Source organism: Ranitomeya variabilis, chromosome 6, assembly GCF_051348905.1.
Source record: "Ranitomeya variabilis isolate aRanVar5 chromosome 6, aRanVar5.hap1, whole genome shotgun sequence".
In the NCBI taxonomy this organism is placed as follows: domain Eukaryota; kingdom Metazoa; phylum Chordata; class Amphibia; order Anura; family Dendrobatidae; genus Ranitomeya; species Ranitomeya variabilis.
Window position 1 is genome coordinate 506,139,593 of NC_135237.1, and position 12,033 is coordinate 506,151,625.

A 12,033-nucleotide genomic window follows, 5' to 3' on the forward strand; every position below is an offset into this window, starting at 1 on the left:
TAAGATAAAATGATAATATAGAATTGCCTACTAATACTGGTGGGCGGTTCCTCGCAATCTCTGTAACCCAAACTGTGGGAGCGAGGGGGACCGCCCCTTTTATCTCTCCGTAGGGTTTCCTGTTCCTAGGGGCGGATCCCCTCTCTCAGTGGGTGCTGTCGTGGCTCTATAAAAGAGCATTACCGGTACGTAATCCGGTGTTTTGCACATAAAGCAGAACTGTGCCAAAAGGCTGCTGTTCTTTAAGACTAAGTTAGGTTAGCTACTTTGGAAAACTGCCAGGCAAAGTGAAAATAAACCAATTTGTGAAAAATGTTGTTGAAAATACAAGTATTAAAAACCAATAATTCCAGAAACAGAAACAAAGGCTAAAATTGACCCCTGAAGAAGCCATAGTGAAACGCGCGTTGGATATTTGGTGGGTGAGCCCCTTTGTTATTGAATATTTATTTTCATTATCTGTGACCTTTACTGTGGGTTGATTATATTGTCTCTCCATACTAAACACTTTTTGGTAATCATACATTATTGACTATTTATGAGCATGACTTTATAATTTACTATAATTCAGTGTGCTGTGCTCTATACTGATTACATTGGGGTTCCCCACTTTGGCTCACCCTCCAATTTTAGCCTTTGTTTGTGTTGCTGGAATTACTGTTTTTTAATATTTATATTTTCAATAAAGTTTTTGACAAATTGGTTTATTTTCCCTTTGTCCAATTCTCAGTTATTTCTGTTGCATTGGCGCCTTATGACACGGTTACTTAATACCTCCCAGGATAACAATTCTTAGGGTATGTGCACACGTTGCATATTCTCTGCGGATCCGCAGCGTTTTTTGCAGTGCAGTAACGCTGCAGAACCGCAATTGATTTACAGTACAATGTAAATCAATGAGAAAAAAAATGCTGTGCACACTTTGCGGAAAATCCGCTGCGGTTTAAAAGAAGTAGCATAATATATTTATTAGATGGGATAGGTGCGTTCGCAACCCGGGATCCACCGTGCAGGAAAGAACCTGCTGCTAAGTAAGGCGGTGAAGCAAATTAGAATAAACAAACTCTTACTTCACAGAGCCCGTAGTAAAGAGAACGCTGTGCCCTGTTTAGCTCACAGGGGACACAGCTACTGTGTAGAGCCGACAGTGGTCATGCAGTCCAACCAACACGCAGCTCCTCTCCGGTGGAGCCGGAATTCTATCGGCTATTAGCCAGCCCTGAATTCACACATAAACTCCTCATCGGAGGTGCCAGCATTCTAGGGGCTTATTTCAGCCGGGTCCCTGACCACACACACGACCACACTAGCGCTGAGCTTGTACATATTTGACACTAGCGCATGGCCGTGCGGTCATGAGAACCTTATATAGCTGCAGCACCTACAGGACCTTCCAAGAAGGACCAGTGGAAGGCTGCCACAGAACTTGATCAGGTACAGGACCTTCCTGGAGGACCAATGGAAGTTGCTGCAGTACCTGAGCATGTGACCCTTGATCTCCACTGAGAGATCCTACCCTGGGCATGCTCAGTGTGTGCAAAGCAGGACTTAGTCCCAGAAAAGCCTGGTCGCCGCAGATCAGTGCAGGGTACAATAGCAGAGCCTGGAGAGACAGCAGTAACCCTTTGCACAGTATCAGACTCAGTGAGACGCTGGGACCGACGTCTCCGCTGAGCAGGCTCCACTGCGGCCGATGCAGAATGGGAGACCGCAGCAGACACGGCTCGAGATTCCCCCTGTGCAGCAGCGGGAACTCGACTCCTAACAGCATGTCACTTCTTTTTTGTGAATCTGCAGCGTTTTTGTACCCATTCCATTATAGAAAACCGCAGGGGTAAAAAACACAGCAAATCCGCAAGAAAACCGCAGCAAAAACGCACAAAAAAACGCTGCGAAACCGCACAAAAAAACGCAGGTGCGTTTTCTGCCAAGAGAGACAGAATCCGCACCAGAAATTCCTAAGCCTAATCCGCAACGTGTGCACATAGCCTTTGTTGTTTTTTTTGCAACAGCTATTTCAGTTTCATATATCTAATAACTGTTGGACACAGTAATGTTTCTGCCTTGAAATGAGGTTCATTGTACTAACAGAAAATGTGCAATCTGCATTCAAACAAAATTTGACAGGTGCATAAGTATGGGCACCCTTATCATTTTCTTGCTTTAAATACTCCTACCTACTTTTTACTGACTTACTAAAGCACTTTTTTTGGTTTTGTAACCTCATTGAGCTTTGAACTTCATAGCCAGGTGTATGCGATCATGAGAAAAGCTACTTAAAGTGGCCACTTGCAAGTTGTTCTCCTGTTTGAATCTCCTCTGAAGAGTGGCATCATGGGCTCCTCAAAACAACTGTCAAATGATCTGAAAACAAAGATTATTCAACATAGTTGTTCAGGGGACGGATACAAAAAGCTGTCTCAGAGATTTAACCTGTCAATTTCCACTGTGGGAACATAGTAAGGAAATGGAAGAACACAGGTACAGTTCTTGTTAAAGCCAGAAGTGGCAGGCCAAGAAAAACATCAGAAAGGCAGATAAGAATGGTGAGATCAGTCAAGGACAATCCTCAGACCACCTCCAGAGAGCTGCAGCATCAACTTGCTGCAGATGGTGTCACTGTGCATCGGTCAACTATACAACGCACTTTGCACAAGGAGAAGCTGTATGGGAGAGTGATGCGAAAGAAGCCGTTTCTGCAAGCACGCCACAAACAGAGTCGGCTGAGGTATGCAAAAGCACATTTGGAGAAGCCAATTTCTTTTTGGAAGGTCCTGTGGACTGATGAAACCAAGATTGAGTTGTTTGGTCATACAAAAAGGCGTTATGCATGGCGGCAAAAAAACACAGCATTCCAAGAAAAACACTTGCTACCCACAGTAAAATTTGGTGGAGGTTCCATCATGCTTTGAGGCTGTGTGGCCAATGCCGGCACCGGGAATCTTGTTAAAGTTGAGGGACGCATGGATTCCTCTCAGTATCAGCAGATTCTTGACAATAATGATCATGAATCAGTGACAAAGTTGAAGTTACGCAGGGGATGGATCTTTCAGCAAGACACTGATCCAAAACACCGCTCCAAATCTACTCAGGCATTCATGCAGAGGAACAATTACACTGTTCTGGAATGGCCATCCCAGTCCCCAGACCTGAATATCATTGAACATCTGTGGGATCATTTGAAGAGGGCTGTCCATGCTCGGCGACCATCAAACTTAACTGAACTGGAATTGTTTTGTAAAGAGGAATGGTCAAAAATACCTTCATCCAGGAACTAATTAAATCTACAGGAAGCGACTAGAGGCTGTTATTTTTGCAAAAGGAGGATCTACTAAATATTAATGTCACTTTTCTGGTGAGGTGCCCATACTTATGCACCTGTCAAATTTAGTTTGAATGCAGATTGCACATTTTCTGTTAGTACAATAAACCTCATTTCAAGGCAGAAACATTACTGTGTCCAACAGTTATTAGATATATGAAACTGAAATAGCTGTTGAAAAAAAAACAATTGTTATAAAACATTAAGCTTAAGATTAATAGGGGTGCCCAAACATATATATATATATATATATATATATATATATATATATATATATATATATATATATACACACACACATACACACACATCTCTGGCAAAAATTAAGAGACCACCACATCAAAACCCTGTCATGGGCAGCCCGATCTTCAGACCTGAACCCCATTGAAAATCTATGGAATCAAGTGGATGATGGATAGTCACAAGCCATCATTCAAAGAAGAACTGCTTAAATTTTTGCGCTAGAAGCAGTGTGAAAGACTGGTGGAAAGAATGCCAAGACGCATGAAAGCGGTGATTGAAAATCACGGTTATTCCACAAAATATTGATTTCTGAACTCTTCCTTAATTAATATGCAAACTGCCTCTTCAGAGAAAAAAAGAGGACTTAAACTCTATAGCGCCACCTGTTGGAAGTAGCGATCCTACAGGTCACAATCAGCCCTTTAACGAGTTTTGCAATATGACTTAGGATAAAAGCCAAATCAGTCTCTCAATTTGCAGACACAGTGTTTTGGGCTGTTGGCCCTCGTCAGTGCTAAGCATGAGACCTGATTTGGCTAGGTGAGAGGCTCTGGACTCTGGTCTAAGGAATAAGGTTTCCATGTGGAGAGTGACATACCAGCAGTAGTTTGTCAAGGTAAGGAGGCTTATTCGCCGTGCAATGCTCCTCTGGGAAATTTAATATGCAAATTGCCCCTTCAGAGAAAAAGAGTTGAATTAAAACATTAGTATTGTTTTTTCTAAATGATTATGAACTTGTATTCTTTGCATTATTTGAGGGCTGAAAGCACTGTTTGTTTGTTTTTAATTTTGACCATTTTTCTTTGTCAGAAAAAAAATACAAAATTTATCGCTTGGAAATTTGGAGTCATATTGTCAGAAATGTATAGAATAAAAGAACAATTTACATTTTACTCAAAAGTATACCTATAAAGAGAAAAATCAGACAAACTGAACATTTTGCAGTGGTCTCTTAATTTTTGCCAGAGGTGTGTGTGTGTGTGTGTGTGTGTGTGTGTGTGTGTGTGTGTGTGTGTGTGTGTGTGTGTGTATGTATGTATGTATGTATGTATGTATGTATGTATGTATGTATATTATATATATTCATGCTCAAAATAACAAAAAATCTGATATCACGGTTTCCTATGGGGTTAGTTCACAGTCCATTGGTATTATGTCACGCCGAGCCGGATAGAGAAATGCTACATGAAAGTTCTCTGTCTGCTGATTGATGCTGGACAAACAGTTTGGCTATACAGGCTTAGGCAAAAAATTTAAAAAATCCTGTTTAGCCACAAATAACATGTGGAACTAACCCTAAATAGGTGACCGCTCTAAGAGTTTGTGCACATGATCATATTATCGGTCCGAGTGCGTCCTGACATAACATCGGATTGCACCTGGATCAATTTAACGCACATGTTTAATTTGTTCCTTGGACAGACTCAGTGTGAGGGAGACAAAATCCCCCACCAAAAAAAAAAAAAAATCACAGAATGCCAAAGTTTGATCCGATATTTGGAGCATTCTGAGCCATGCAAGTCAACGAGTCCGTGGAAACCATCTACTGGAAGATGCGCCTATTCTGGCACTTGGCCTCTCTCTTCCCACTCCCGTGTAGCGGTGGGATATGGGGTAATGAAGGGTTAATGTCACCTTGCTATTGTAAGATGACATTAAGCCAGGTTAATAATGGAGAGGCGTCAATTATGACACCTATCCATTATTAATCCAATTGTATGAAAGGGTTAAAAACACACACACATTATTAAAAAGTATTTTAATGAAATAAACACACAGGTTGTTTTAATATTTTATTGCTCTCTCAATCCACCTGAAGACCCTCGCTCTGAAAAATAATAAACCAACAATATACATACCTTCAGATGAACTGTCACGTCCCACGAAGTAAATCCATCTGAAGGGGTTAAATCATTTTACAGACAGGAGCTGTGCTAAAGCACTTGCTCGTGCCTGTAAACCCCGGGTGCTGAAAGGAAAGCTGGGTGATCTGTACTTACCTTGAGTTGCGGTGATGCGCCCTCTGCTGGATGTCCTCATATGAACTCGAGCGTGGGAACTTTTTCAAGGCTTTTTCTTGCCTTGCGCAGGCGTGTACTATGGAGGACAGAGAATGAACTTCAATCCCATATTGCAGCCAGCATGCAGCCAGCGGGTAAGGAAAGGGTGAATCAAACACCCGTAAACCCCGCCCCTATGGCTAAAGATTGTTCCCTCCAAATTCAGGTGACAGTGTCCCTTTAACTTTTTTTTTTTTTTTTTACTTCTGCCATGCTTCAATAGCCTCCATGGGAGGCTAGAAGCTGGCACAACTCGATCGCCTCTGCTACATAGCAGCGATCATCAGTTGCGAGCAGGGACCTCACTCCTAATGTCACTGTTTAAATTGTCTTAACTTGTATTGAATTTGTCTGTACATTTCCCGCTTAATTGTAAAGTGCTGCGGAATATGTTGGCGCTATATAAATAAAAATTATTATTATGCAGCAGAAATGCAGGTGTGCTATGAGCGCCGACCACAGGGTGGCGCTCACAGCTACCGGGGATCAGTAACCATAGAGGTCTCAAGGACCTCTATGGTTACTATACAGAAGCATCGCTGACCCCCGATCATGTGACGGGGGTCAGCGATGCGCTCATTTCCGGCCGCCTGGCCGGAAGCGCCGGTTAAATGCCGCTGTCTGTGTTTGACAGCGGCATTTAACTAGTTAATAGCGGCGGGTGAATCGCAATTTCACCCGCCGCTATTGCGGCACATGTCAGCTGTTCAAAACAGCTGACATGTCCCGGCTTTGATGCGGGCTCACCGCCGGAGCCCGCATCAAGGCGGGGGTTCTGACCTCGGACGTACTATCCCGTCCGAGGTCAGAAAGGGGTTAAGTGATATCAGTTGTCGGGCAGCGCGAACTGCGCATGCCCAAGGCAGAATATGACCGCACAGGCGCCTGGACAACTGAATAACGCTGAGGAGGCGGTGCCCTTCTCGCAGAGTGACGACAGGGAGGAGTTTGCATGAGGGGGAAAAGACCTGCCTTCCTGGAAATTTCACAGGTATGAAGGACCAAATTCAAAAGCGATTATTTCTGCAGTGCAGCGAACAATAACTAAAAGAGCCACCTTGTCAGAATGCAGCATTAGTGCTGCACAAGGTGGCTCTTTTAGTTACAAACGCCTGAGGGGGGTGACAGGTTCCCTTTAAATAAAATGGATCCAGCTTCAATCATTTATTTTTAAGCTGGACAAAAAAAGCTGTCTGCACACCATTTTTGTCTTGCTAAGGATAACTGATTGAAATGGATCCAGCAGAAAACTCTGGAAAATTGTACCCAAGGCCCCAAGTTAAATGCTCGTCCTCTACTCCATTCATTCATTGCAAAAAAAAATGCATTGTATTTTTTCCCATTCATTTAAATCAGTGAAATATGGTGAAAAAAAAAGACAGAATTGACATGCCGCAGATTTTTTTTTTTTTTTTTTTTAAAAACTTTGATGGTTCAAATTCACAAGAACATTTTTTTTTTATAAAAATCAGTGTAAGATTTGATAGTACTTTAAAATGCTGCGTTTGTTTTACTCGTGAAAAGTGCGCAGAAAAAAATTGGGCAAAAACCCAGTGTATGGTCAAGCCTTGCATGCTCCCATCACTGTCACTGAAGCAAGTGCACTGTCTGAACTTTTATCAATTAACTCTTAACTGATCAGTTAAAAAAATGGATGAAACTCTGAACACTGAAGTACAAAAGTATGTCTTCTGTGTTTCATCGTCAGGCTCTGAGTACCACAAACTGGAGATGCAAATTCGTTTTTATAATGGATGTGTGTGAGGATTAGGCCGGGGGTCACACTAAACACATGGAAAATCAGTCCGAGTCTCCCTGCTGAGCGTCGCACAAGTGTTCTCCGTATGGCTGTCCGTGTGTAATGCGTTTGCAATGCGATGATGTGATTTTCTCGCACCATGTATCTGTATGGCATGGGCATGGCTTTACATTTCTCACTGATTTTCCTCATTGAATTTAATGGCTCAATGGGCTGAAATGAGGAAAATGTGTGCGTATTTCTCGCAAGTCACACGGATGGTCTGTGTGGTGTCTGAGTTTTCCTCACACCCATAGACTTGTATTGACGAGACTCAGCTGATATACGCATACAGTTGCAGCATGCTGCGATTTTACACGCACGTCGAATACGCCTGAGAAAAAGACACGGTGACGTGAGCTGCCCCATAGATTAACAGTGGTCCAAGTGAAATGCGATGTTTTCTCACATAGCACTCATCCGTATTCTACGGTAGTGTGACCTCGTCCTTAATAAAACTCTACAGGTCTTCAACTGATAACAGAAAGATCAGGTGGCAGTTGATGGGAAAAAAAAAAATGTCTGCAACTGTAAGTTTTAGCAATGCTGGTTATCAAAAATAGAGCGGTCTCCATGCAGTTTTTTTAAATTATTTAAATAAATAAAAAAATAGTGTGGGTTCCCTCCCATTTTTCACAACCAGACAAACTAAAGCAGACAACTGGGGGCTGGTATTCTCTGGCTGGTAAGGGGCCATTGATTTTTGCCCCCAGCCACCCCAGCGAGTGCATCTATTAGATGCACCAATTCTGGCACTTTGCCTAACTCTTCCCACTTGCCCTGTGGCGGTGGCAAGTGGGGTTAATATTTGTGGAGTTAATGTCACCTTTGTATTGTCCGGTGACATCAAGCCCACGGGTTAGTAATGGAGAGGCATATAAAACCTTTAGCTAGGCTGGTTGTAAAAAAAATGGGATGGGGGGGGGGGGGTGGAGAAGCCACGCCGTTTTTTAGGAAAGATAATTATTTATGTTTTCACTCTCCTTTCCTTCCACGAATCTGACAGAAACTGGATGTGATTGGTCAGCCACAGATCTCACTTCCTCTGATGTCTGTTACTGGAACAGCATCAGCATCACAGGTGAGTGTAAGTGTTATTTTAATCGGGCAAAGATTGTGAGTGAGACTGGGCTGTCTGAGTAGTGGACAACCCCTTTATTGCCTATATCGACAGGTTTGACCAACAGACAACTAATCTTCAGGCTATATTTCCATTAGGCTCGGATTGCCAATCGTTTTTGTCCCCCGAGATAAGCTGTAGTGAGACATGTCTGAAGGCACCTTAATATAGGGAACACAGGAGCGCTTGGCGGAATAAGTGCATGGGAGAGATGGCCAAAGCATCGTTCAACTGACAGCCATCTAACGTGTATGGCTGATTTTAGGTAGAAACTTCTGATTTGTTATCTTCTTCACAGACCTTGGTAAATCTGAGTTCTCGCTTTCATTAAAAATGTGATTAAACACAAAATGGCTTCAAAAGCTCAGACCAGTGTGAAGGGCAGGCCCCTATCTGTAATACAATGGGCTCTTGTGCGCCTCCAGATAACATGGAAATGAAATTAGTCCCAAGCCCTAGTAATAAAAAAAAAAAGGCCATCCACAAATGCCTTTTGTCTTCTCCTTAACCCTATCAGTGCTGACCCCGAGCACAATGTATAGGAAACAGGATTTAAAATAATAATGAATGGAACGACAGGAGCAAGCACCACTTTAACAATGACATCTTGTGTGCTATGAACAGAGCATCTCATAAAGGCCTAAGTGACCTGTAGCTGTCCAGATGCTAAGAGGCTACAAATTCGTCCATATCAGGGGTACAAAAATGCAAAATGACCTTACCTGATATTTCCTGAGGGACCGATCTAAAATTAAGAATATTTCTGGTAGATATAACAGTGTCTCATTGCCCCATTATAGTTCACGTCTACGAGGCCTTCATATTACCCTGATCATATTTAATTTTTTCATTGCTAGTGATTTAAGCTGCCTCCTATAAAATACTAAATTATACCGCTACAGAAAAAAAGTTAATAAAGTTCTCTAAAAGTTTATAAAGGTAGTGTCTAATAATCTATATAATAACAAAGAGAAATACATATAGCAAAATTAGATTTTATTATATAAATATACTATGACGACAGCAAAGTACGCACCCCTGGGTGTCACTTACCTTGTGTGAATCACTCCATGCACTGGCTATGCCTGTGCTATTTTCATGAGGGTCTGCCAATGTAAGGTTTGCAGGTAGGGAAGCCATTGATTCCATATTAGCCACTTTCCCTTAGAGAGGGATAAAGGGGCAGATTGATTAACAGTTCATAGAAAGTTGGCATCAGTTTGTGTAGGGCTGGCATCAGACCCTGGCAGGGTGTGGATGATCACAGCTGGTGCACAGTGCTACTGGCTTTGTTGGCAAGCTGATATTCCCAGTGTGCAGTCACTTCCTACCCCAGGAGGGTGTGTGAGCAATCTCTCAGTCCACACCCCTTGTTCATAGCAGCTTTGCAAACAGCTCTTGTCAGAGTCTGCTGGGGAAAAGTGAAATATTAGTCAGTGTCACAATCCCCATGTGAGTGCTGGTGGGAAGCTTTCATAGCTGTGCTACAAGTGGGACAGACTCTGGAAGAGACAATGCCATGAGCAGCTGCAGCAGTCCCTAGTTCTCCTCCATATCCCTCTGTACACTTCAAGTTGCTGCATTTTTTTAATTAAGTTTTTATTGCTGTTTTTTTTTTACCTCAAAACATTACAGATACATCTTACTTTAGAGTATATTGTCAAATATATATCTTCATACTTTGGAGGTTTATTTATTTTTTTGCATGTTTACTTTTTACTTTTTTTCAAAATTCAGTAAAATAAGTTACTTTTGTTAAATTTGAGTCTGTTTTTTTTTACATGCATTTTTATTGCGTTTTTAATGCTGCCCTTTTTTTTATCTCTTGGCGTAATGTTATAAACCAAGTTGCTTTGTTCTCCATACTTCCTAGTATTTGGCTTCGATAAAACTTGATTGATACAGTCATGTGCTGATTACATGTGATTTACATGTGTCTATTATCCGTCTTATCCGCCACAGATTTGCACTAAAAACACTGTGCATTTTTTACCTGCGGATTTAGCATGTTTTATGCACTTTAATTGCCAGCCAGCAAATTGGTGCGAGTCTGGAAACATGAATCAATTTCACAGCAGGAGCGCTCATCTCCCACAAATATGCTCATCAGCCACAATGTGCAGTATGGATTCAATAGAAAGTTTATGACTCACTATTAGGCTGCCGTCACACTATCAGTATTTGGTCAGTATTTTACATCAGTATTTCTAAGCCAAAACCATGAGTGGGTGATAAATGCAGAAGTGGTGCATATGTTTCTGTTATACTTTTCCTCTATTTGTTCCACTCATGGTTTTGGCTTACAAATACTGATGTAAAATACTGATCAAATACTGCTAGTGTGACGGCAGCCTTAGGCCAGTCTCACACGTCCAGATAATTCCGGTACCGGAAAAATCGGTACCGGAGTTTATCCGTGTCCCTGTGTCCATGAGCTCACGTGGCACATCAGTGTGGCACACGTGCGGCAGCCGTGTGCCGCCCGTGTGCCGACTGGGTACCACACGGACCGTGCAGGAGACAGCGCTAGAGATAAGCGCTGTCCCCTGCATCTGGTGCTGAAGCCGGAATTCATTCCTTCTTCCCAGCAGCGTTCGCTGGAGAGAAGGAATGAAAAATCATTGGGTTTTTTTGTGGTTAAAATAAAGATCCTTGTCACCACCCCCCTCCCACCTCCTGTGCGCCTGCCCGCTGGAAATAAAATACTCGCTCAGCTCCCTCGATGCTTCCTCTCAGCGTCGCAGCTTCTTCCTGTATGAGCGGTCACGTGGTACCGCTCATTACAGTGATGAATATGCAGCTCCACCCCTATGGGAGGATCTTTATTTTAACCACAAAAAAAAAATAAAAAAACAATGATTTTTCATTCGTTCTCTCCAGCGAATGCTGTTGGAGAGAAGAAATGAATGGCGGCTTCAGCATCACAAGCTGGGGGGACAGCGCTTACTGTAGCGCTGTCTCCTGCACAGCACACGGACGGCACACGGACAGCATCCGTGTGCAGTACGTGTTTTACACGGACCCATTGACTTTAATGGGTCCGTGTGATCCGTGCGCTCCCACGAACACTGACATGTCTCCGTGTTTTTCAAACGGACACACGGTCTGTGAAAACATGCTGACATGTGCAGAGACACATGTCTACGTGAGTCAGGATCTCCGGTACGTGAGAAAACTGTCACCACACGTATCGGAGCCACTGACGTGTGAAACAGGCCTTAGGCTGGAGTCACACACAACGTATAAAAATACGGTCCATTTTTTTGCAGACCAGATACGCAGAAATGTGCCCTGAACAGTGACCCGTATGTCATCCGTAGGCAAGCTGTGGCTGCGTATTTTACGCATGTAAACCTCTGTATGGCATCCGTAAGGCGAGATTTTCTCACCGGCTTGCAAAATGGACATAGAATGGATCCATGGGCTCAAATATTCGTGAAAACATATATACAGTCTATAAATTTATATATATATATATATATATATATAT

At 42.6% G+C, this 12,033-nt stretch overlaps 1 protein-coding gene across 3 annotated transcripts in view; it reads right to left on the reverse strand.

Moving 5' to 3' along the window:
* The window catches only part of NIPAL2 (NIPA like domain containing 2), a 184,076-nt gene extending 174,083 nt beyond the window's left edge, over positions 1-9,993 (reverse strand). For 2 of the 3 annotated variants that reach the window (XM_077270870.1, XM_077270871.1), the window contains exon 1: positions 9,597-9,946. In XM_077270870.1, the coding sequence (XP_077126985.1) occupies positions 9,597-9,692 (96 nt within the window). In that variant the 5' untranslated portion in view covers positions 9,693-9,946. Of the gene's footprint in view, positions 1-9,596 lie in introns of all 3 variants that reach the window. The other variant, XM_077270872.1, reaches the window with a different exon arrangement.
* Positions 9,994-12,033: the final 2,040 nt, after the last annotated feature.